The following is a 27,445-nucleotide window of genomic DNA, read 5'->3' as shown; positions in this document are numbered from 1 at the left end:
GCGGCACAACAGAACCCGTCCCATAACAACACACACAACCATATCTTCGTCAACAACAAACCCCTTCGTACCTCTTCAATAGAAGACATACTCGGGCTTGGGGGTCATGTGTATAGTTTGACCACCCGGTCAGCCATAGACTGAGTGGTCAATACCTCTTGATCCATTGGAAAACGTTCGGTCTGTCGAACAGTCAAATCGCAAACAAGATTAGTAATAAGAATAATTAGGCCAACACCAATGAGAAGCTCATCCCAAAATCTATAAATACAGGTTAGATGTCCAAGTAATTAGTTACTTTTTGCTTTGCATTTATTATCAAAGTGTTCGAGTAAACACTGACTTTAACCTCAGAGTATTTTTTATAGGTAGCACCCAACATACCCAACCTAACTGAACAGTAGAGAGGACTAAAGACTAAGACTTGAACCTAAGCTTAAAATTTGAAAACTACTTGTATAAGAAGACTTAACCATGATCCATAAACTGAAACACATTATAAATTATTCTATTTTCACTTCACAAAAAACCAGAAACTAAGTTATCAAACATGAACTATAATTAAATAATAAATAAAATGGTACTATTTTCATACACTCTCAAAATCCGTTATAAAGCAGTTAAGGTCACCAAACCCGTAATTACATTAATTTAGACTATATTTTCAACAATTACAGTAAAAAAAATCCGTTGGAAATAAAAAAAAAAACTTGTGGTGAGATTTGCAGTTGGAAAGTTAAGACACATAAATGGAAAAAGGTTAAAAGGGACGAGAGTAAATAAATTTAAAGAAACTAATTGGTTTTATAACTGGGTGAATACACCCATTATTTTTCTTAGTTGTTGACAGTCATTTTTCACTATTGAGTATTGTATTCAACTCCTTCTTCAAACAAGAAGGCTTACTTACCACCTTACTAACCATGCTCAATCAACCATAGTTTCGTTTTTGTTCAGAATCTCACCTCCTTCTTCAAATATATATCCTCCTTTTATTGTTTTTTTCAAAAGATCTTTCAAGGATTGAAAGATTAAATTATTCGACTTAATTCTTTTTACCATAGAGAAAAACAAAATTATAATTTATGAAGTAAAAATAAAAAGCAAGTAACTAAATCAGTATCCATTTCTTGTATCCAAGTACGATTAAGGAAATGAGGAAAATTCATAATGGTCAGATAGGTTTGGTAAATTGAGAAAGTGTAAATTAAATATAAAACTTAAAGGTTTACAAATTAATTACAAAGTAATCCTTACATAATACTTTATTAACTAATTTGAGAAAAGTACATCACTTGGCCCTTGTGCCAAATAATCAGTGTCTCTATATTGTTGCTGCAAGAAAAGTCCATAGCACAGCTGAAAGTCTGTTTTAACAATGTAATATACGGTAAGTAAAGGAAATATTGCGTAGAGTAAAACAAAAAACGTGTCTTTTCTCATTGCATCATATAACAATGTCAGTGGTATGACTAAAAAGCTCAACAATATATATATATATATATATATATATATATATATATATATATATATATATATATTGTATTCAATTCAATTAACCAATATATTTTCTCTTTAAATTTAGATCAAAATATGTAATTATTAGATCATAATCAAAGCCTTAATAAATTTATTACATAATATTTCTTGATTTATATGTTATAAATGAGTTAAATAGGTTATATTCACATTTAGATTTTATAACTATATATAAACTATAAAATAATGTACAATTGGACTTTATAATTATTATAATAAAATTTTAAAATAAATATCATGATAATGTAATTGTGAATTTAAATCCAAATCATAGTTTCCCACATACAAAAACCTGTTAAATACCTTTCGCATGTCAATACAAAAATTTAAATAAATGTTTTAAAAGTTTTAGATAATTTCTTTTTTCTTTGAAAAACTATCGTTCTTTATAAGAAAAGATTAAAAAAGAACATTCCAAAAATTTATAACAGTCTTGAAATCATATTTACATTTTCTCAGCAACTGAAATGCGAAGGATTTACATAAATTTGCATCTTGATCCTCATAAAAATATTAAATTAAAAACAAGCTAATTGGGTACACGCCTAGCAAATCTGGGTGAAGTTCTAACCCTAGGACTCTTCGCACTTCCATCGCTACTCTTTTTTGCTTTGGTATTTGATTTCTCCGCCGATTCAGCCACCGTCTTCTTCACAGTTTCGCCACCCTTAACCAATCTCCGACTCGGAGTTTTAAACGACACCGCATCAGAACTCTCGATCTCCAAAGACGCCACCCTATCAAAATCATCACCAAGCTTCCTCACTAACCGACTCTTCCGACCTTCACAAACTTCCTCCTCGATCAGATCCAAGCACCTCCGACGTTTCGCCACTAACGGAGCCGGTGGTGGCGCAGGAGAAGCGTCTCTCTTGGATCCAGAGTGGGCCGGAGGTATTGGGCTTTTAAAGTTGTTTAAAAAAATAAGTTGTTTAAAATTGAGAGCTTAAAAACGTTTGTTTTAAAGAATTTAGAAATCAAGATTTATGGTTTTTGTTTTTTCTCAATTTATTTTTTCGTTTTAATATGTTGTTCTTTTTTTTCCTTATCATTTTCTTCTTCTAATACGTTTATTATATTGTTGTCAAAGGTAAATTTGCTATTTTTTTTGTTTTGTTTTGTTTTGTAAACTTTACTATTTTGTTTTGTAAAATTCAAAGTATATTGCGTATTGTTCTTTGTTTTAAAAGCGATTTGATGATTCGTTCTAACATTGATTTATTTCAATTTAATTCTATTTTCCCACGAAGGAAACACAAATTATTAATTTAATAAACTAAAATTATAAAAGCTAACAAGTCACTGAGAATTAATACGGTGAAGTTTATGTGATTCGCAGAATTCGTATTAATTCATATTATAAAAAAAAAACAATATCTACTACTCAGGAATTAAATATCACTACTATCTATCTATCTCTCTCTCTATATTTCTTATATGCCAGTATGATCGAGTAATGGAGAGAAATTCATTCTAATAATTTTTCAGCTAGGTAATTACATGAAATTAAAGGAAGAAAAAGAAAAAAGATAAAAATAAAAAGTTTGGCATTAACATGTACTTAAAAGACACCTCCAAAAATTAATTACAAAGTAGCTAGAAAACCATGTTAATTATCTTCTCTTTCCAAGTATGATCTGCTATATGTTAATTAATTTGAGAAAAGTACATCACTTGGCCCTTGTTCAAAATAATTAGTTTCTCTATATTGTTGCTGCAAGAAAAGTCCATAGCACAGCTGAAAATCTTCAATATAACTTGCATCTTCATATTCCATTGGTGCATGCTCCATCATCTCATCTCCACAAGGCATCCATGAATTCATCTCATCAAAGGGCAAGGAAGAGATGATGTTCATCTCAGCCCAATGATCAGCCTCACTGTCTGACGTGGAGCAATCTTGATCATCCATTTGAGCTATTTCGGTGTCACTGATCTCAGCCTCCAATGACTGAATCATGCTCACAAGTCTATCATCACCATGATAATACTCTTCTTCCTGTGTTTCTTCCATCAGTGCCATGAGAAGAACATTGTTGGCCTCTGAGAACTCCATGCCCAACTCAAACACACACTCTGAGGAAGACATGTTTGTGAAAAAAAGGAGTTTTTGAGTAACCCTTTTTTGTTTGGTTTATGAAAATGGTTAAAGTGAGAGCAATTAAGGTTGTTGGAGATGCAAGATGAGTTTGAAAGGTGAAGAAGGAACCTTTATATAGGCAAAAATAATATATGGTCGCTAATTAATATACATTAAAGGTGGAGTTGCTTTTTTGTTTTGCTTGCTGATAGTGCATGTAGGCCAAATCACTAATAAACTATGTAGTGAAAGATAAGCTTAGATTCATATAATTGTGCTAAGATATGATTCTGAGATATAAGTTGTGATGGAAAAAATTAATGCTTTGACCCATTGGTGTCTATTTGTCGAGCAGCAATATATAGCATCTGGCTAGCTAATTAATGGTTGCAACAAAAGTGGGCATCAGAAACTAGACAAAATATGCCCACTTAATGGCCAATAATTAAATAACAAGCGCAAGAAATTAAAAAAATAATTAAAGCAAGAACAGCGTTTGAACCGACAAAGATGTACATTATTGAAAATGAAAGGCTAAGAAAGAAATCAATGAGGAATTGATTTGTGTATGTAGATTTTGAGTTTACGGAGAGTGATGATAAGTTATTGTACACTTGATGTTTACTATTCTATATGTTATGCATAATTGTACTGAATTTGTCTAACATGTATTAAATCTGTCACGGTCACATTTATAATATTATGAAGAATACTATTGTAGAGAATGCCTCAATTTTATCAAAATTGTAGTTCATAATTTAAATTTTAGTGAACGTCTTAATAATCATGCATTTAAATATCTATCTTTATCAAAAGGGTCTCTTCATCTTTAGCTTCAGATTCTCTTCTGGGCAAGTCTGTCTATATCTATAATACTTAGCATTAATAACACATGGATTAAATTTTAAACTCTACAAAATCTAGATGACATTAATTATGAAGGTAATCCCTTTTTTTTTCTTATCTAAATTTCTATTTTCTTTACATCTGTTTTTTTATTGGGATTTTCACAATCAGATGGACTTGAATTAATTTTACCTTCGATATCGTAACTATATCACTACTATGATGAGTTTTTACATATGATAGAGATCGAATATGATTTTTATTTATTTTTTCTATATAAACAGTCTCCAATATTAATGAATGAACACAGTATTTGGATTTCATTACGAAAGTTTGACAGACAAAATTATTCTTTCTTGTTTAAAATTTTCGAAAATTTTCGCCTAATGTTGATTGGTAAAAGCAATTATACAGTTTTATGAATATTGTCAAACACAATCTTTAAGTTATATATGCACCATCAAAATCTTATGTTAGGAAAACTCTTCTTCTTTAAATAATTTTAGTTAATTCATATGAAATACAAGAATAGAGGTAAATTCAGGTATTTTATACTATTCTATTTGAAAATTTATACTTTGTCCCGTTTTTAATAAGTTCAATCTAGCTCCACTAACAAATTAACATTGCAAATGAGTGTTTTTTTAGACCTTAGCGACTTTTAGTTAGACAGGGTATTATTTGGATTACAAACTCCTAAATAAATATAAAATATTATTTGAAACACAATCATTCATATATAACACAATCATTTACACACATGTGTATATGTGTATATGTGTATGTATATAAATATTGAGAAGAAAAATATTACTGTAAATCCTTTAAGAGCCATTGTGAGGTTGTTAGCAAAAGCAGTCCAGTCTTGCAACTTAGCAATAAGGCCGATACTGATATAAGGTCCAGTAGCACCATTCTGACTAAAAGAGAGAGTAAAAAATCACAATATCTTTTGAATTACCAGCTTTGAGGAAGGTGTTTGACAGAATCATATTATAAAGATATCTTTGTGAGGTGTCACTTGATCATAGGTTCTGTTAGAGGAATATTCCTTTGTTAGTTTCTATTTCCTCCAAATGCGGTCAGCCAATGATTGACAACCAATACATGTATTTATTTCAGCAGAATGAATGAGAATAGTAACTGAAAAAATTTATTTCTCTCCCCTTATCTCTATAATTTCAAGGAGGTTGCCTTGTCCTCGAATCAAGGTAGTTGTTTTCCTTATCAATTTGGTGCTTTCATTGACCCTTCCAATGTCTGAAATGACCACTCGTTCTAAGACCTCCTCTGATAAAATGGAGGAAGTCATTCCTAAACTTACCACAAACCAGTCAATTCTTATGGCCAACCACGATGCCCTCAAAACCCAACTTGACCACCTAATATCTCAAATGTCAAACCTAGAATCTTCTTCCCGTAATTCCCCAGGTCGTACCTCCCCTCGACCTTTTCACCCACATACCCCTCCCGTAAAGCTCGACGTTCCATGTTTCGATGGTACATATGTTTCAGGGTGGATTTTCACAATCTCTCAGTTCTTCGACTACCACAATACTCCAGATGCTGACCGCACCCAGATTGCGTCCTTTTACATGGACGGTTCTGCCCTTTGTTGGTACTAGTGGATGCACCGCAACGGTATGGTTACATCCTGGCTAGATTTGTTACAAGCGTTAGAAACGCGCTTTGCCCCAACGTACTACGATGACCCTCGAGGCGCCTTTTCCAAACTCACACAGTCAAGTACTGTCAATGACTATCTGACTGAGTTTGAGCGTTTAGCCAATCGTATTGTCGGTTAGGCTCCGTCCTTCCTCTTAAGCTGCTTTATTTCTGGCCTGACGCCCAACATCCGTCGCGAGGTGCAAGTGTTGCAACCCATTTCATTTAACCAAGCGGCAGCTTTAGCAAAGTTGTAGGAAGAAAAACTCGCCGATCAGCGTCGTTCTAGCGGGAAACCTCCTTTCCCAATATCTCTCCGTCACTCCTCACCTCAAGCTACCACTCAATCAGCACAAAACCACCCCCACCCTCCATTGTTACCCACACCCAATCGTACAAACTACAAGAAATTAACCCATGAGGAGATGCTAGCTCGTAGAGAAAAGGGTCTCTGTTACAATTGCGATGAGAAGTTTAGTCCTGGGCATAAGTGCAAAGCTCGTTTCTTCCTCCTTGTGGCTGAGGAAGCTGATGATGCTCGTCTGGAACTTTCTCCTTCTGATTTGGCCCCTTCGTTGTTAGAAGAGGATAATAATGCTTCCTCCGAAGCCCAAATCAGTTTCAACTCTCTTCGAGATCGAGTTGTTCGCTTCCTTGCTCTGGCAACTGAACCCATTACTACTTTACGCGTCATGATTGGAAATGGGTCTGAAATTGAATTCTACAAGCTCTGTCGCAATGTGCACTTGTTGATACAGGGCCAAACTTTTATTTCAGACCTCCATGTATTACCCATCAGTGGAGCTGATGTGGTCCTCGGGATACAATGGCTCCAAACATTGGGCCCAATGATGAATGATTATGCAAAGCTAACTATGCAATTTATTAAAGATGGAAAATCTGTTGATCTCAAAGCTGACGCCCCCACCAAGCCCATTGACATTACGACCCAACAATTGAAACACCTTTTACAAACAAATGTTGGGGCTGCTTTTTTCCACTTACAGGTCTTGCCGTCCTCAACGCATACTACCGCATCACCCTTTCCCCTCCTTCACACTCCTGCCCACAAATACACTCTCTTCTCCTCAAATTTTCCTCCCTTTTCCATACACCTACTTCCCTTCCCCCACAACTCCTCACTGATCATGTCATTCACTTGCTTCCCAATTCCACCCCAATGAACATCCGTCCTTACCGTTACCCCCATTATTAGAAAGCTGAAATTGAAATCCAAGTTGAATCCATGCTCCAATTTGGTCTCATTCAACCCAATCGTAGCCCTTTCTCCTCACCAGTCCTTTTAGTAAAAAAGAAGCACGGAAGTTGGCGTTTTTGCATAGACTATCGAGCCCTCAATGCTATCACGATCAAGGATCGCTTTCCAATCCCCACCATCGACGAACTATTGGATGAATTGGGGGGTGCTTGTTGGTTTTCTAAGCTAGACCTTCAACAGGGTTTCAATCAGATTCGCATGAGGGAGGCTGATATTCCCAAAACTGCCTTTTGTACACACCAAGGGCACTACGAGTACCGCGTTATGCCATTCGGTTTGTGCAACGCTCCCTCCTCATTTCATGCCACTATGAATGCCACTCCTCAGCCCTTCCTTCGTAAGTTTCTTATCGTGTTCTTCGATGACATCCTTATTTACAGTAAGTCATTAGAAGACCATGTTAAGCATTTGGAGCAAACCTTCCAAACACTGTTGGATGCACAGTTCTTTCTTAAGGGCTCAAAATGTCTTTTTGCACATCAACAAATTGAGTACTTGGGGCATATAATCTCTCATAGAGGTGTGGCACCTGATTCTTCTAAGATTCAGGCTATGATTGATTGGCCAACTCCCTCTTCTCCCAAGGCTTTGCGTGGTTTTTTGGGTTTGACAGGTTTCTATCGCCGTTTTATAAAGGGGTATGCTGCCATCGCTTCCCCTTTAACGAACCTTTTGCGCAAGGATAACTTTACTTGGACTTCCGAGTCACAATCGACATTCGACAAACTAAAGTGTGCAATGACTGAGACCCCAATTTTAGCATTACCTGATTTCGCATCAGCTTTTATTCTTGAAACAGATGTCTCAGGTTCAGCCATGGGTGTCGTTCTTATGCAAAAAGGTCACTAAATTGCTTTCTATAGCAAACCTTTTTGTCCCAAACTCTTGAAGGCTTCAACATACGTTAGAGAATTACACGTCATTACTGCTGCTGTTAAGAAATGGAGGCAGTACTTACTCGGACATAAGTTCGTTATCATGACTGACCATCGTAGCCTAAAAGAATTGATGTCTCAGATTATTCAAACTCCAAAGCAACAAATTTACTTATCTAAGTTACTGGGATTTGATTACTCTATTCAATATAAAGCAGACAAGTTGAATGTTGTTGTTGACGCATTATCACGGCCCCAGGATTCTTCTATTAGAAATTTCCTTATATTGTCTATGCCTAATTTCACATTTCTGGAACAGCTTCGCAAGAGCTTATACGCCAACCATAATTTTTCAACTTTTTTCAAGGAAGTACAACAACATCCGGAGGATCAGTTACAATATCACATCCATGACAACCTTCTTGTGTATAAGGGGAAGATATGGATTAACAGTGGCAACCCATTCATTCATACTCTACTTACTGAGTTTCATTCCACACCCCTTAGTGGTCATATGGGCATTACCAAGACTTTGGCCCGATTACAAGAGAATTTTTTCTGGCAAGGAATGCGGGATGACGTTAAGCACTTTGTGTCTAGTTGCTCCGTTTGTCAACAAACTAAATATGAGACCAAACACCCAGCTGGTCTTTTGTAACACCTTCCGGTGCCTCTTGAACTGTGGATTGATCTCTCCCTTGATTTCATCACAGGTTTACCGGATTTTTAGGGGCATACATTCATACTGGTGGTAGTGGATCGTTTTTCAAAAGGGGCTCATTTCGGCATGTTTCCTTCCTATTTTACATCATTCAAGGTAGCTCAACTCTTCTTAGATATGGTTTGCAAATACCACAGATTTCCTCGTAGCCTGGTCTCAGATCGGGATCCGATTTTCATTAGTAAATTTTGGCGTGAGCTCTTCCGTTTATGTGGCACTAAACTCTGCATGAGCACCTCTTATCACCCTGAAACTGACGGGCAGACAGAAGTCTTAAACAGGACCCTGGAGCAGTACCTACGAGCATTTGTCCATGATCATCCAACTCACTGGGGTAAATTCCTAACTCTTGCTGAATGGTTTTATAACACTATTGTTCATTCTTCCACTGGTCTTTCTCCTTATCAAGTCACTTACGGCAAACCACCTCCATCCATTCCTCATTACCCCACCGGCTCTTCTTCGGTGGAGGCCGTGGATTCTCTACTCACTACTCGCCAAGATGTGTTGGACGCTCTAACTAGAAAGCTTGAAAAGACTCAATAACAGATGAAATTATATGCAGATAGTGAAAGACGCCTTCTTGAATTTTCAGTTGGAGATTGGGTTTATGTCCGCTTACGTCCTTACCGCCAAGGTTCACTTCGAGGATCTCCTCATCATAAATTGGCAAAACGTTTTTCTGGACCATTCCGTATTACCAAACATGTTGGTCCTGTTGCTTATCGGTTGGACCTTCCTGCAAATTCCAAAATTCACCCTGTTTTTCATTACTCTTTGTTGAAGTTGCACATTGGCCCACTCACCACACCACCAAGTCCTCTCCCTTTGATGGCACACAACAACAATTCAGTCATTGAACCACTTGCGATGCTTGATTCGAAACTAGATACTACCACTGATCCCCTTACTAAGATGGTCCTCGTACAATGGATGGGTCTTGCTCCCGAGGATGCAAGCTGGGAGGTATGGGAGGAGCTTCGTAATACTTTTCACCTTGAGGACAAGGTGACTCTCCCTGACGCAGGTAATGTTAGCAAAAGCAGTCCAGCCTTGCAACTTAGCAATAGGGCCGATACTGATATAAGGCCTAGTAGCACCATTCTGACTAAAAGAGAGAGTAATAAAATCTTTTGGATTATCAGCTTTGAGGAAGACGTTTGACAAAATCATATTATAAAGATATCTTTGTGAGGTGTCACTTGATCATAGGTTTTGTTAGGGGAATATTCCTTTGTTAGTTTCTATTTCCTTCAAATGCGGTCAGGCAATGATTGACAACCAATACATGTATTTATTTCAGCAGAATGAATGAGAATAGTAGCTGGAAAAATTTATTTCTCTCCCCTTATCTCTATAATTTCAAGGAGGTTGCCTTGTCCTTGAATCAAGGTAGTTGTTTTCCTTATCAAAGGTCTTGCAAAGTTCTTTTTCTTCCACTTCCATCTCCCCATGTTCATGCTTAAATATTCATTAAATTCCCTTCATGCAACATAAAATCATTATATAATCTTTACGCATGCAATTCTCTTATACATGACATGACTTATGAAATCTAGGTCAAATAACTTTTTCTCACACTGTAGTACAACACATGATCTAACAAGATTGATTGTTTTTGCAAAATTGTCCTTCTACACTTTCTAAAAAGTTGTTTGTGTGAGCAATATAAACACGTTCCTCAGAATATTTTTTATGTAGACAATTCATTACGTGATCTTTTTCTAAGAAATGAAGAGACAAACGTTGTCTACAAGCATAAAATTAACATTTATAAATGTTTGACATTTACTATAAACGCTTTAGACTATGTATACTTATCGGTCGCCCAAGCAAAGATTTATTGGATGAAATATTCATACACAATGTTGTGTGTTTATCTGGCCATAAGAAGCACTTGTATCTACCCAGATTTAATACTTATAATCATGTTTTATACTTTGATGTTAAGAACATAATCAAAACAAAAATATAAGATTTGATGAACTTTCACTACTGCAAAAAAGAACTTTGACTTTGGTGTTTTTTGTCTTTAACGTCCAAAAAGATATCGATATCATATCGGGAGACGTTAATTAACGTGAAAAAAAAACAACGTTGATTGACGTTGGAAATTACATTTTTCGACGGTAATTAACATTGGAAAATGATAATTTTCGACATTAATCAATGTTTTTTCTATTATTTGCCAACGTCAATTAACTTCTTTGTTTTTTAATAAATAGTGATTTATTTTTACAACTTTACAAGTTTGAAAAGTAAAAAACTAACAAATGTAGTCCACTTTTGACATTTTATATAACTAGAATTAAAGTTTGAACTATGAACAAAAGCTATCACAAACGAACAGTGTTAGTGAATAGTATATTAACTATTTATGAGTATTTTCTTTTGTTGTAATCTTTTTTACCACTTCATACAACTCCTATTTCAGAGGAATATCCCAGGGCCCTTATGTTTAGTACATGTGAAGTATTAACATTATTTAGAAAGTCAATTGCGATAATTTTTTTAAAATTTAGGATATGTCCACTAAAATAGAAACCGTCCGATTAATTAAACCTTTTAGTTTTGATCCTAAATTTTTGAAAAAAAAAGTTTCAATCTTTAAACATATATTTGGAGGATTAAAAGTAATTTTAAATTCTAAATCTTTATCCTAAATGTTAAGTGATGAAGTATGTAAACCTCATTTTAGTTCCCTTAATTTGGAATGATATTTTTTTCAATTTTTAAGGACTTTTAAAAAAAATTTGAATACCAAAATTAAAATTACTCCAGATATTGACTAAAAATGTAAATAAATTATTAAAATAAAGATTTTATTTTTTTTATCATTGGTTAACAGGTAAAATAATTTTTTGTTACAATAGCTATATTTTGTATCAAGATGATCACAATTTTTAAAATTGTGATTGCAAATTTAGAAATTGTGATTGAAAATTTAGATAGGGTTATACAAGATATTAGAATGAGTCAACCCAATTCACTGGTTCACTATACATTAAGCTAAAAATAAGTCAACTTAATAGTTTACATTTTGATGAATTGACTCATCATGGGTTAATTAAGTTAGTGGGTTGATTCACTTAAAATATTTAGTTTTTTTATTTATTTTATATATTTGTTACAGTACAATCAAAGTAGATTGACTTGGTTCATTATTTTATAGTACTAATAAAAATATTTATCTATTTCATCAAATAATATTATAAATGGCTTAATTACTCGTCTAATCCCTGTTTTCGCCGAAAAGTTTGAAGTTAGTTCCCACTTTCATTTTTGTTTTAATTGTATTCCAATTTTTGAAAAAAATATCTCAATTAGATCATTTTAAAAAAATGCTAACCCTATTAATGATGTGACACGTGTTAATATGTGATTTTTTTTATAAAAATTTGTGTTGCCACGTGTTAGGTTTATAATGTGATACGTGACCTTATCAATACTACTTGATAGAACAATACCATAGGTAAGTGTTGATGATCTTGATTTCAATTTATATATATTGTTAAAATAAGTCATTTTTATATAGGTTTGATATTGTTTTTGTTTGATATTGGGTTTCCTATCAATAAAAAATCAACATTGAAACAACTGCAACTTGAATTTGGTCACTATGAATTGATTAAATTAATGTCCAAAGTTTGGGTCTTATTAGAGAAACATATTTGATGACCAAATACTAGTATAAATAGATGTCCAAAAATATTCAATGATAATCCATCATCCACCACATCAATCTTATTTGCAACAAAATGAGTGATGAAAAGGGTTAAGAATTCTTCAAAGAAATAACATTATTAGGTTGTTGCCTGAATCTTTCTATTTAGAAACACCATGTTGTTTTTAACATCCTTCGTCGTTAGTGGGGCTCACAAAAGAAAGCCATAGGTTGAACACAAATTAACCAATCTGTTGGGGATTCATTAAGAACACAAATTATAAACCACATCGATCGTGTTGGCCACATGATCCATAGTTGTCGAAGCTACAGGCCAGCATGCATAGAGACACCTAAATCTTTGAATATTTCATTTTCATATGATAGAAATAAACGCAATACCTAACACATGAATTAAAGACTTTCTCCCTAAAACAAGAAGACATATATGGGTAAGTGATCATAAATATAAACTTGCGTGGAGATGGGACTAGTCGTGCAAGTTTTGGTTTCACACCAAACGAACACCCACGTGGGTGCCTCGTGTGCATATCCCTCTAAGAACTACTTCAACGTACGTCCCTTCTGTGCATGCCGGTGGTTCATGTATTGGACGCATCTTCAATCAAGCTTTTTCTTTCCAAAGAGATTTTAAGCACCACACAACAATTATTTTCCCACCACCCACTTGACATATCATATTCCACTGCCGCATCCTATTCAAAAACTCATACATCAAAATTATCCTTATATTATATATAAAAAAAATTATCATATTGATTAAAAATAATAAAACTAAATACTATATGTTTTGGATATAGGGTCGAGAATCTTTACAAAACACGTCTTCACACTTTATTCCAAATTAACTTAGGTAACCTACATATCTCAGTCCCAAATCCTTCCTTGTTTACGTTCTAAACCGTCCGAAATATCTGTTAAAGGCACTCTCATGATATCAGAGTAAAATCTTAAATTGACAATAAATGAATCCACCACCTTCTTACCTTTGATCTTTATTTATAAGTTTCGAGATTGATCTGAGAATAGTAAAACCTTAATCATAGTTCAAAATCATTAAACAATGTTTATCCGTAATCTTGATTTGACGTGATATTTAAGAGTGATTGGCGCTACAGAATGTCTGCTCGGCTTCCCTTCCTCCTTGGTCACTTGATTGATGGACTACTTATTCTTGACTTACAACTTATAGACTACTTGGTCTATCGAATATCTCTAACGCTCTCTTTCGATCGGTTTCGTAAATTGTTAATCATTCGGTAAACTATATAAAAAAAAACTCATAAACTTATTATCTTAAGATAATAAATAAAAATAACACATAATATAATTATAACAACCACCACGTAGATAAATTTATTGTTTAAAATTTTGGATCGAAAATTCTGACAATTGTAGCTTGCACCCAAATTATCTCACTTTAAGAAGCCCTCTAGAAAAATCCCGTCATATGTTGTATTTGTTATGAAATATACTTGAAAAGATAACAGTTTATGACAGATACAGACAGGTATAATAAGCTTTGATGCCGTACAAGACATGACTCAGTAGAACATATTGAGTTTGATTTGTAGCTAGTGCTGGTCCACTATAATTCTGATAATTCTCTTTCAACATTCTAGCTAGTGTTTGTGGTCGAGGAAACTCAATGGTTGGGTGGGGTATTCATTCCATACACCCCTTTATCGTTTTCTATTATATTTCCATTACAAGTATAATAATAGAGGTCTCTTTTAGGTATAGGGTGTCCACAGAAGAAAAGATAATTTCATTCTTCAACATGCAACAATTTTGACATTGAAATTTCCTATAATCAAGAATCAAATCATTTCACATTCTTCTCTAACATCGTCACATTGAGGTTTCCAACCCATAGCCGACACTCCTACAAAATTATTAATCATGGGTGGTTCCTACAAATTCCTTTCAAAAAAATATTGCATTACTTAATTATTGGTCATTCGGTGGGCATATTGTCTGGTTTCTGATGCCCCACTGTTGCAACCTTTAGTGGGTGCATTATGGCTATACCCTAATACCATATATTGACCACCCCAATGCCCTGTTGCTCCACATCTAGACATCAATGGGTCAAACAATTAATAGTTTTTTCATCACAATTATACAGATATTTCCTTAGCCACAGTTCTATGAATCTTATCTATTGACCTAGAGTACCAACAAGCAAAACAAAAAAGCAACTCCACCTTTAATGTATATTAATTAGCGACCATATATTATTTTTGCCTATATAAAGGTTCCTTCTTCACCTTTCAAACTCATCTTGCATCTCCAACAACCTTAATTGCTCTCACTTTAACCATTTTCATAAACCAAACAAAAAAGGGTTACTCAAAAACTCCTTTTTTTCACGAACATGTCTTCCTCAGAGTGTGTGTTTGAGTTGGGCATGGAGTTCTCAGAGGCCAACAATGTTCTTCTCATGGCACTGATGGAAGAAACACAGGAAGAAGAGTATTATCATGGTGATGATAGACTTGTGAGCATGATTCAGTCATTGGAGGCTGAGATCAGTGACACCGAAATAGCTCAAATGGATGATCAAGATTGCTCCACGTCAGACAGTGAGGCTGATCATTGGGCTGAGATGAACATCATCTCTTCCTTGCCCTTTGATGAGATGAATTCATGGATGCCTTGTGGAGATGAGATGATGGAGCATGCACCAATGGAATATGAAGATGCAAGTTATATTGAAGATTTTCAGCTGTGCTATGGACTTTTCTTGCAGCAACAATATAGAGAAACTAATTATTTTGAACAAGGGCCAAGTGATGTACTTTTCTCAAATTAATTAACATATAGCAGATCATACTTGGAAAGAGAAGATAATTAACATGGTTTTCTAGCTACTTTGTAATTAACTTTTGGAGGTGTCTTTTAAGTACATGTTAATGCCAAACTTTTTATTTTTATCTTTTGTTCTTTTTCTTCCTTTAATTTCATGTAATTACCTAGCTGAAAAATTATTAGAATGAATTTCTCTCCATTACTCGATCATACTGGCATATAAGAAATATAGAGAGAGAGAGATAGATAGATAGTAGTGATATTTAATTCCTGAGTAGTAGATATTGTTTTTTTTTTTATAATATGAATTAATACGAATTCTGCGAATCACATAAACTTCACCGTATTAATTCTCAGTGACTTGTTAGCTTTTATAATTTTAGTTTACAAAAACAAAAATGATTCTTTGACACGGTTAAAGCAAATTACATTCATTTGACACGCGGTGGACCCCGAAAACTGTCAACATCATGAAGGATAGCTTGGTCATTTGACATTATGGGCTGGTGCTGAGTTGGCAGGTAAAAAAGTTAAATGAAACGTTGCGTTTCACTGTGTGGCTTAGGATCTGTGTGTGGGATTTCAAATTTCGAAACGCTCGAGTTAACTTGCTGGCTTAGGATCGTGTGTGGGATTTCAAATTTTGAAATTTCGAGCTAGGGTTAGGATTGAGAGAGAACGAGAGATAACGAGAGAACCAGAGAGATCGAGGGAGAAAACACAAACCCTACTCCATTGCTGCCACCGGAGGCTGGACGTGATAGGAAAAGTTTGTACCAGCGAAGGTGTAGCCGAAGGCAAAGTTCGTACCGGACGTGATCGATGTGGAGCGCGGAAGGTTTGTCCCCTTTCTTATTTCTCCCCTTTGTACCGTTTGAATAATATAAAGTATGATACTGTTGTTCCTTTGTTCTTTTCTCAGAATTTGTCTATCTTTGTTTTTATTTTTGGTATTTTATCGGAAACCCTAGACTAAAGGGGGAAATGTCGTGAGAGATAAAATTCTGGATTGGGCAAACCTGTAGGATTATTTACTGTCCTTAGTGTTTTTGGGCTTGGTTTGCTTATTTGCAAAAGGGAATATTGCAATAAATGGATAAAGTGTGAGATGATTACAAGAAATGGAAAAAGGGTAGTGTCGATGGAGAGCTAGAGAGTGAAAAAGTTCCACGAAATCAGAGGGAATAGTGATTGGAATAGTTTGCAAAATGGCACCCACCCAGCACGGTTATTCTGCTCAGCAGCAGCACGAAATGCAACGCAAACGTTTCTAACTGTCTTCGCGCCAATGCTGGAGCTACTTCCCATGAACTGATTGAAATGATTCCCCTTTTTGTTATAGTCCGAAAACTCCCTGTCCATGCTGCATTGGCTCCCTCTGTGTTCCTTCATTATTATCTGTTTGATGATATTTTTTTTGAGTTAGAAAAAGGGAAATATTGTCATGAGAGTTGAACATCAGTTTAAGGTGTCCTGAATTTTTCATACATTTGCTTCTGGCACCATTTTATTTTTAATTTATGTATTGTATATGTTATTTACCTGCATCCACTGTTTTTTACTCAGTGATAAATTTGCTTTGGAATCCATCACATATATTTTATTTCTATCACTACTAGGTTGCCCTTTCTTGGTCAGTTGTATTAGCATTTTGCATTGTGCCCTGTTTGCCCCTAGATATATTGCGTGATTATGTTGTTTGTGGTTTGTATATGGTGTTTGGCCACTGTTATTTATAACTCCTTGGATTTTATGTAGAGAATAGTTTCATCTAATTTATGAATTTAAATATAGATTATTCTTTCATAGAGCTAAGTGCTTGATTAACACCAAAAGTTTCTTTCTCCATTTTTTCTGTTTCTAGTGTCCTTGTGGAATCAGCTCTTACGAAATTAATTGTTTTGCATGTATTACCCTATGACATAACTCTGAGGAATATTGTCAAGGTAAAGATTTTGGTGAACAATTTTCTATTGTACTATTATATATGTTGTAAACTTTTCTATGACTTTAAATGATACTCTCGGATTGTGCAGGTTTTTGGAAGTGATATTGGGGGCCCAACTGATGACCTAGTACGTCTATCAATACCAATTGATACCAACAAGCCTCCAACACGCTCCGTTGATGACATTCTATCGAAATTGATTCCACCTCTTCACAAACCTCAAGGCACTGGATGAAAGAAGAACAATATAAATGCAACAACTTTAAAACTTTCATAATTTCCTTGCCTGTATTTCAGATTTATCGTTGTTGTTTGTTGTCGAATATTGTGCGTGGTCACATGGATGTGTTATTTAGAAAAATTTGTGAACTACTTAACTTATGTTGATCAATTTGTTGTTGCATTAAGTGCTTATGTAATGTTCGTTATGTTATAAGTTTTATATGAAGTTCATTTCGTGAAAATTAAAAGTGTTTAACTTTATGGACAACTTTATTCGGTTATTTATTGAATTGGTTTTCTACAACAATACAAGTGGTTATTTATGCAATTTGGTTTTGTACACCACCACGAGCGTCCAATTTTCTGGAGGAGCGTCCAATTTTCTGGACGACCGTCCAATTTTATGGACGAGCGTCCACTTCTCTACGATCTTCTGGACGAGCGTCCTTCTGGATGAGCGTCTGGACGAGCGTCCACATCTGGACGACCGTCCTTCTGGATGAGCGTCTGGACGAGCGTCCATCTGGTCCAGGGTCTGCACGACCTTTAAACGACCGTCCATGTGCCAGTGACGGACGTATGGACGAGTGTCCACTAGCAGATCGAGCGTGGACTTGATCTTCTGTGGACGACCGTCCTCTTGTGCGTGCAGGGGGCGACGAGCGTCAGCTTGCTATGAAATGTTCGTGCGCTCGCTATGTGACGAGCGTCCTGGGCGACAGGGTGATGTGCGAAAACGCTGGAGGCTCGGTCAGCTGTACAGAACGAACGCTCGGTCACGTGTAGGGAGCGCTCGTTCACTAAATGCATAGGCGCTGATTTGGTTACAATAAATGGGCGAAAACGCTGGACGCTCGGTCAACTGTACAGAACGAACGCTCGGTCACGTGTAGAGAGCGCTCGTTCACTAAATGCATAGGCGCTGATTTGGTTACAATAAATGGTTATGTTGTTAGACCTTTGTGGTTATTTCTGAATTTTATTTTGTACAACAATATTACTGGTTAAATTCAATATCAAAGTTTTAATTCTTTGATGCACTAACTGGATATATGGACAACTTTATTCGGTTATTTACTGAAGGACCGCGATATTCCAACAACACATTTTTAACACTCTTTTAACACTATTTCATGGATAACTGTAATATTTGAAACGTACAATGTATCATTTTGTTGTGTATGTTGTGTAACTGAATCTCTATTAATGGTGTGTTATAATGAATTTAATTATGTCATACAAAATGGTGCCTAAAACTCATGAGGGGTGCCTAAAACTGAATCCCTTTTTTCAGCAGTCTCACTCATTCCTTGCACAACTTGCTCCTCCAACTCATCAGGGGTCTCCCCACCCTCCTTGGCCTCACATCACATCACCATCCACCCTCTCCCACCTCTGGAACACCTGCACAAGCCTCAGACAGGTGCAGATTAGCATAAACGTCAGTTTTTGTCCAATGGTGACCTGTGTTCATCTGACTGAGTACCTGTGTTGGACTTTCTGTACAAATTCACAATTTCTCACGGGTAATCGTTTACGGGGATCCTGTAAACGATTACCAGCCCCTTTTTTCAGCAGTCTCACTCATTCCTTGCACAGCTTGCTCCTCCAACTCATGAGGGGTCTCCCCACCCTCCTTGGCCTCACATCACATCACCATGCACCCTCTCCCACCTCTGGAACACCTGCACAAGCCTCAGACAGGTGCAGATTAGCATAAAAGTCAGTTTTTTGTCTAATGGTGACCTGTGTTCATCTGACTGAGTACCTGTGTTGGACTTTCTGTACAAATTCACAATTTCTCTCGGGTAATCGTTTACAGGGGTCCTGTAAACGATTACCCGCCCCTTTTTTCAGCAGTCTCACTCATTCCTTACACAGCTTGCTCCTCCAACTCATGAGGGGTCTCCCCACCCTCCTTGGCCTCACATCACATCACCATGCACCCTCTCCCACCTCTGGAACACCTGCACAAGCCTCAGACAGGTGCAGATTAGCATAAACGTCAATGTTTGTCCAATGGTGACCTGTGTTCATCTGACTGAGTACCTGTGTTGGACTTTCTGTACAAATTCACAATTTCTCTCGGGTAATCGTTTACGGGGGTCCTGTAAACGATTAGCAGACCCTTTTTTCAGCAGTCTCACTCATTCCTTGCACAGCTTGCTCCTCCAACTCATGAGGGGTCTCCCCACCCTCCTTGGCCTCACATCACATCACCATCCACCCTCTCCCACCTCTGGAACACCTGCACAAGCCTCAGACAGGTGCAGATTAGCATAAACGTCAGTTTTTGTCCAATGGTGACCTGTGTTCATCTGACTGAGTACCTGTGTTGGACTTTCTGTACAAATTCACAATTTCTCTCGGGTAATCGTTTACAGGAATCCTGTAAACGATTACCCGCCCCTTTTTTCAGCAGTCTCACTCATTCCTTGCACAGCTTGCTCCTCCAACTCATGAGGGGTCTCCCCACCCTCCTTGGCCTCACATCACATCACCATGCACCCTCACCCACCTCTGGAACACCTGCACAAGCCTCAGACAGGTGCAGATTAGCATAAACGTCAGTGTTTGTCCAATGGTGACCTGTGTTCATCTGACTGAGTACCTGTGTTGGACTTTCTGTACAAATTCACAATTTCTCTCGGGTAATCGTTTACGGGGGTCCTGTAAACGATTAGCAGACCCTTTTTTCAGCAGTCTCACTCATTCCTTGCACAGCTTGCTCCTCCAACTCATGAGGGGTCTCCCCACCCTCCTTGGCCTCACATCACATCACCATCCACCCTCTCCCACCTCTGGAACACCTGCACAAGCCTCAGACAGGTGCAGATTAGCATAAACGTCAGTTTTTGTCCAATGGTGACCTGTGTTCATCTGACTGAGTACCTGTGTTGGACTTTCTGTACAAATTCACAATTTCTCTCGGGTAATCGTTTACAGGGGTCCTGTAAACGATTACCCGCCCCTTTTTTCAGCAGTCTCACTCATTCCTTGCACAGCTTGCTCCTCCAACTCATGAGGGGTCTCCCCACCCTCCTTGGCCTCACATCACATCACCATGCACCCTCTCCCACCTCTGGAACACCTGCACAAGCCTCAGACAGGTGCAGATTAGCATAAACGTCAGTGTTTGTCCAATGGTGACCTGTGTTCATCTGACTGAGTACCTGTGTTGGACTTTCTGTACAAATTCACAATTTCTCTCGGGTAATCGTTTACGGGGGTCCTGTAAACGATTAGCAGACCCTTTTTTCAGCAGTCTCACTCATTCCTTGCACAGCTTGCTCCTCCAACTCATGAGGGGTCTCCCCACCCTCCTTGGCCTCACATCACATCACCATCCACCCTCTCCCACCTCTGGAACACCTGCACAAGCCTCAGACAGGTGCAGATTAGCATAAACGTCAGTTTTTGTCCAATGGTGACCTGTGTTCATCTGACTGAGTACCTGTGTTGGACTTTCTGTACAAATTCACAATTTCTCTCGGGTAATCGTTTACAGGAATCCTGTAAACGATTACCCGCCCCTTTTTTCAGCAGTCTCACTCATTCCTTGCACAGCTTGCTCCTCCAACTCATGAGGGGTCTCCCCACCCTCCTTGGCCTCACATCACATCACCATGCACCCTCTCCCACCTCTGGAACACCTGCACAAGCCTCAGACAGGTGCAGATTAGCATAAACGTCAGTGTTTGTCCAATGGTGACCTGTGTTCATCTGACTGAGTACCTGTGTTGGACTTTCTGTACAAATTCACAATTTCTCTCGGGTAATCGTTTACGGGGGTCCTGTAAACTATTAGCAGACCCTTTTTTCAGCAGTCTCACTCATTCCTTGCACAGCTTGCTCCTCCAACTCATGAGGGGTCTCCCCACCCTCCTTGGCCTCACATCACATCACCATCCACCCTCTCCCACCTCTGGAACACCTGCACAAGCCTCAGACAGGTGCAGATTAGCATAAACGTCAGTTTTTGTCCAATGGTGACCTGTGTTCATCTGACTGAGTACCTGTGTTGGACTTTCTGTACAAATTCACAATTTCTCTCGGGTAATCGTTTACAGGAATCCTGTAAACGATTACCCGCCCCTTTTTTCAGCAGTCTCACTCATTCCTTGCACAGCTTGCTCCTCCAACTCATGAGGGGTCTCCCCACCCTCCTTGGCCTCACATCACATCACCATGCACCCTCTCCCACCTCTGGAACACCTGCACAAGCCTCAGACAGGTGCAGATTAGCATAAACGTCAGTGTTTGTCCAATGGTGACCTGTGTTCATCTGACTGAGTACCTGTGTTGGACTTTCTGTACAAATTCACAATTTCTCTCGTGTAATCGTTTACGGGGGTCCTGTAAACGATTAGCAGACCCTTTTTTCAGCAGTCTCACTCATTCCTTGCACAGCTTGCTCCTCCAACTCATGAGGGGTCTCCCCACCCTCCTTGGCCTCACATCACATCACCATCCACCCTCTCCCACCTCTGGAACACCTGCACAAGCCTCAGACAGGTGCAAATTAGCATAAACGTCAGTTTTTGTTTAATGGTGACCTGTGTTCATCTGACTGAGTACCTGTGTTGGACTTTCTGTACAAATTCACAATTTCTCTCGGGTAATCGTTTACAGGGGTCCTGTAAACGATTACCCGCCCCTTTTTTCAGCAGTCTCATTCATTCCTTGCACAGCTTGCTCCTCCAACTCATGAGGGGTCTCCCCACCCTCCTTGGCCTCACATCACATCACCATCCACCCTCTCCCACCTCTCGAACACCTGCACAAGCCTCAGACAGGTGCAGATTAGCATAAACGTCAGTGTTTGTCCAATGGTGACCTGTGTTCATCTGACTGAGTACCTGTGTTGGACTTTCTGTACAAATTCACAATTTCTATCGGGTAATCGTTGACGGGGGTCCTGTAAACGATTACCAGACCCTTTTTTCAGCAGTCTCACTCATTCCTTGCACAGCTTGCTCCTCCAACTCATGAGGGGTCTCCCCACCCTCCTTGGCCTCACATCACATCACCATTCACCCTCTCCCACCTCTGGAACACCTGCACAAGCCTCAGACAGGTGCAGATTAGCATAAAAGTCAGTTTTTTGTCCAATGGTGACCTGTGTTCATCTGACTGAGTACCTGTGTTGGACTTTCTGTACAAATTCACAATTTCTCTCGGGTAATCGTTTACAGGGGTCCTGTAAACGATTACCAAACCCTTTTTTCAGCAGTCTCACTCATTCCTTGCACAGCTTGCTCCTCCAACTCATGAGGGGTCTCCCCACCCTCCTTGGCCTCACATCACATCACCATTCACCCTCTCCCACCTCTGGAACACCTGCACAAGCCTCAGACAGGTGCAGATTAGCATAAAAGTCAGTTTTTTGTCCAATGGTGACCTGTGTTCATCTGACTGAGTACCTGTGTTGGACTTTCTGTACAAATTCACAATTTCTCTCGGGTAATCGTTTACAGGGGTCCTGTAAACGATTACCAAACCCTTTTTTCAGCAGTCTCACTCATTCCTTGCACAGCTTGCTCCTCCAACTCATGAGGGGTCTCCCCACCCTCCTTGGCCTCACATCACATCACCATCCACCCTCTCCCACCTCTGGAACACCTGCACAAGCCTCAGACAGGTGCAGATTAGCATAAAAGTCAGTTTTTTGTCCAATGGTGACCTGTGTTCATCTGACTGAGTACCTGTGTTGGACTTTCTGTACAAATTCACAATTTCTCTCGGGTAATCGTTTACAGGGGTCCTGTAAACGAGGGTTTGGTAATCGTTTACAGGACCCCTGTAAACGATTACCCGAGAGAAATTGTGAATTTGTACAGAAAGTCCAACACAGGTACTCAGTCAGATGAACACAGGTCACCATTGGACAAAAAACTGACTTTTATGCTAATCTGCACCTGTCTGAGGCTTGTGCAGGTGTTCCAGAGGTGGGAGAGGGTGGATGGTGATGTGATGTAAGGCCAAGGAGGGTGGGGAGACCCCTCATGAGTTGGAGGAGCAAGCTGTGCAAGGAATGAGTGAGACTGCTGAAAAAAGGGTCTGGTAATCGTTTACAGGACCCCTGTAAACGATTACCCGAGAGAAATTGTGAATTTGTACAGAAAGTCCAACACAGGTACTCAGTCAGATGAACACAGGTCACCATTGGACAAAAAACTGACTTTTATGCTAATCTGCACCTGTCTGAGGCTTGTGCAGGTGTTCCAGAGGTGGGAGAGGGTGGATGGTGATGTGATGTAAGGCCAAGGAGGGTGGGGAGTGATACGACTGTCGCGGTCATACAAATTTGATACAAAAATTTATGCAGTATAATTACTAGGAAGTGACTCCTAGGTCGTCTCTCAAGGACCAATTTATGTGGTTCAGTCTTAGATTTTAACACGAAGGGGGGGGGGTTGTTTTTGTAATTTTTTGGTTTGACACTGAAAAATTAAATTGGAAAGGCAGTAAAAATAACAGACTGTAAAAACAAGATTAAAATAGTAAGACGGTAAATAAATTGCATGAAACAGTAAATGTATAGAAAATGGTAAATTTAGAAAATGGTAAAACTTAACGATGCATAAAACAATAGACGGTAAAATAAGAGACGGTAAAATAAAGAGACGGTAAAAATAAAATGTTTAAATGAAAATGACAAAGATTCATGTAATGATTCAACACTTCAAATAAAATTCCAGAAACTAGACCTGAAAAAGATAAATTGCAAAACAAATACACTTCTGAAAGAAATTAAATTGTGCAATTGGAAATAAGCAATGAACTGAAAATGGAAACAAAACCTCCCCTACGGGGAGGAAGAAAAATCAAAGCCAGCACATAAATTGCTTCCTAATTCCTACTCCTAAACTCTAATGCCTCCCCTTCTCTGCTGCCATTGCTCTTTTATAGCCAAGACTCAGAACCAACTCCCGTGTATTCTTTCTTGATTCCAGCAACTGTTGATGGCAGTCCGTGAATTCTTTCCCACTTTTAGTCATGCCAAAGAAATAGGGTAGGACCAATCACTTCTTGTATTCTTCTTTTAAAATGAAGCTGGACCCCTTGCTGGAATGTTCTGAATGAAAGCCACTTCCTTGCTATCTCACGGCCTGGACCAACTGCTGATTCATTGACCGTGAGTTTCTTTCCTTCCAAACCATGTTGGATTTGCTTGCTGGAACAATCCCATAAATCCTTTCTCCAGGACGTGAATAAGCTTTACAATTCATCAAGCTTGCTGCTAAACCGAGAGACCCAAACGTTGCTTCTCTTTCTGCAAGCCGTGTTAGCATGCGTGTGTTGTGTGTTCTCCGGTGCCAATGTTGTAGCGTGATTCAGCTACTGGACCATATCCAAGGCCGTGACATCTGAACTCAGCTGCCCATGCTTCCATCACGTGCACATCATTCTGCTGGACCTCCACTCAGACACCATCCTTTTCTGCTGGTCGTTGATGGAACATGAACTCCACTCTAAGCTGTTGGACCGTTGAAGGCTTTTCCTTCTTCCAAATAATTATTTTCTAAGTGGTGAACGGACCCTTGGCCGTGAGCTTCTGGTGGCTGCTGGTACACGGGGAGCTGTTGCTGTAATGGAGTTGTTGTTGGACGTTAATCCCTGCATTGCCGGACACATCTTCTGGTTTTCCGTGGTGGTTTTCTCTCCAGCCAGGCCATGACCGAGACTCCTCTTCTCCACGTGATCTGTTGAAGGTCCGGTGCTGCTGCTGGGTTGCTTCTCTTCCTCTCTGGACCAGGAGCTTTGCTGGTGGTGGACTGTAATGGCTGGAATGCTTCTCCTCTCTCAAGTGCAGCAATGAGTGAGCTCTACTGGACATGCATCTCTGCTGTCAACGTGATTTTCCTTCAATGTGTGCCACCTCTGCTCTCTAGCAAAGTGAACCTTCAATGCACCGTGAAGGTGGCTTCAAGCTGGACGTTTTCTTCCTTGCTGTGTTGGTGGACTGTGCTGCTCTTTCTTCTTCCGCGTTGCATTGCTGGGCACAACCACCTGTTGGACGAAGCTGTTGTGCTGCTGTCCACTCCAAGCCAAAAATAAGTGCTCTCCTTTGGTGGTGGCTGCTGCTTCTTGCTCACATTCTCGTGCACACCACTTTCTTTCATAATACTAATTTAATAAATTCATCATTGCATTTTGGAGGTGCTTCACGTGGACGTAAGCTTCAAGGCATTAAATGCCAAAATAAAACCTGGGGAATAAAACGTGAGTTATGTGTGTTTCTTTTAAGCCAATGAATGACAAAGTGGGCCATAGTGCTTTCTCCTATCATTCTCTTTTATCAATTAAAACAAGTGTCATGTGATTCAAGACCGTGTATTTCTTTTGCTTGGTGGCCAACATTATCTTCCAATTATTCAATATAAAATGAAATGCACCCTTTTCCACGTGTAAGAAGTGTTACTCTTGGATGAAAAAGCTTTGGATGGAAACCGTGACATTACATTTCTCGGTTCAAGATATACCAATTCCATTTTCATTTTGCAATTTCAACCGAGAGCTATCCCAAGACTATGTACTATTTCATTTGTGATTTTTATTTTCAAACAATTTGCTTGCTTCCAAGAAGAAGTTAGTCCTTAATTTTATCCAATAATTTTCCTAAAATTAATAATGCACATAATTAGTCTCAGATAATTCAAATTAATTAAAATAAGAATTTCTGGTCAAATTAAGCACAATTAGAAAAAATGGAAAAATACTGGACATTTAAACACAATTTCCTGACTAATTATAGCACATTAAACTAAGTGAAGTGAACAAAATAATGATTCATCAGGGAGACCCCTCATGAGTTGGAGGAGCAAGCTGTGCAAGGAATGAGTGAGACTGCTGAAAAAAGGGTCTGGTAATCGTTTACAGGACCCCTGTAAACGATTACCCGAGAGAAATTGTGAATTTGTACAGAAAGTCCAACACAGGTACTCAGTCAGATGAACACAGGTCACCATTGGACAAAAAACTGACTTTTATGCTAATCTGCACCTGTCTGAGGCTTGTGCAGGTGTTCCAGAGGTGGGAGAGGGTGAATGGTGATGTGATGTGAGGCCAAGGAGGGTGGGGAGACCCCTCATGAGTTGGAGGAGCAAGCTGTGCAAGGAATGAGTGAGACTGCTGAAAAAAGGGTTTGGTAATCGTTTACAGGACCCCTGTAAACGATTACCCGAGAGAAATTGTGAATTTGTACAGAAAGTCCAACACAGGTACTCAGTCAGATGAACACAGGTCACCATTGGACAAAAAACTGACTTTTATGCTAATCTGCACCTGTCTGAGGCTTGTGCAGGTGTTCCAGAGGTGGGAGAGGGTGGATGGTGATGTGATGTGAGGCCAAGGAGGGTGGGGAGACCCCTCATGAGTTGGAGGAGCAAGCTGTGCAAGGAATGAGTGAGACTGCTGAAAAAAGGGTCTGGTAATCGTTTACAGGACCCCTGTAAACGATTACCCGAGAGAAATTGTGAATTTGTACAGAAAGTCCAACACAGGTACTCAGTCAGATGAACACAGGTCACCATGGGACACAAAACTAACTTTTATGCTAATCTGCACCTGTCTGAGGCTTGTGCAGGTGTTCCAGAGGTGGGAGAGGGTGGATGGTGATGTGATGTGAGGCCAAGGAGGGTGGGGAGACCCCTCATGAGTTGGAGGAGCAAGCTGTGCAAGGAATGAGTGAGACTGCTGAAAAAAGGGATTCAGTTTTAGGCACCCCTCATGAGTTTTAGGCACCATTTTGTATGACATAATTAAATTCAT

The 27,445-nt window shown here is 38.6% G+C and overlaps 2 protein-coding genes and 1 long non-coding RNA gene across 4 annotated transcripts; 2 read left to right on the top strand and 1 right to left on the bottom strand.

The window, feature by feature from the left end:
* Nucleotides 1-3,065: 3,065 nt before the first annotated feature.
* Nucleotides 3,066-3,749, bottom strand: LOC108333732 (uncharacterized). The gene has a single exon (XM_017569209.2). The coding sequence runs from the start codon at nucleotides 3,626-3,628 to the stop codon at nucleotides 3,191-3,193; it is 438 nt and encodes a 145-aa protein (XP_017424698.1). The 5' UTR covers nucleotides 3,629-3,749; the 3' UTR covers nucleotides 3,066-3,190.
* Nucleotides 3,750-14,950: 11,201 nt separating this feature from the next.
* Nucleotides 14,951-15,626, top strand: LOC108333745 (uncharacterized). The gene has a single exon (XM_017569221.2). The coding sequence runs from the start codon at nucleotides 15,068-15,070 to the stop codon at nucleotides 15,503-15,505; it is 438 nt and encodes a 145-aa protein (XP_017424710.1). The 5' UTR covers nucleotides 14,951-15,067; the 3' UTR covers nucleotides 15,506-15,626.
* A 536-nt stretch (nucleotides 15,627-16,162) lies between these two features.
* Nucleotides 16,163-17,863, top strand: LOC128194690 (uncharacterized). 2 transcript variants are annotated; one of them, XR_008246010.1, is made up of 3 exons: nucleotides 16,163-16,339; nucleotides 17,366-17,447; nucleotides 17,538-17,863. It is a non-coding gene; the product is annotated as an uncharacterized LOC128194690 (long non-coding RNA). The 2 variants fall into 2 exon arrangements; XR_008246009.1 differs by having other exon boundaries at nucleotides 16,163-17,447.
* The last annotated feature ends 9,582 nt before the right edge of the window (nucleotides 17,864-27,445 follow it).

Source organism: Vigna angularis, chromosome 11 (genome assembly GCF_016808095.1).
Source record: "Vigna angularis cultivar LongXiaoDou No.4 chromosome 11, ASM1680809v1, whole genome shotgun sequence".
Lineage (NCBI taxonomy): Eukaryota > Viridiplantae > Streptophyta > Magnoliopsida > Fabales > Fabaceae > Vigna > Vigna angularis.
This window is presented reverse-complemented; position numbering and strand designations above follow the sequence as displayed.

Coding starts and splice junctions, on each gene's coding strand:
- LOC108333732 (XM_017569209.2), bottom strand. CDS start 3,628: ATGTCTTCCTCAGAGTGTGTGTTTGAGTTGGGCATGGAGTTCTCAGAG.
- LOC108333745 (XM_017569221.2), top strand. CDS start 15,068: ATGTCTTCCTCAGAGTGTGTGTTTGAGTTGGGCATGGAGTTCTCAGAG.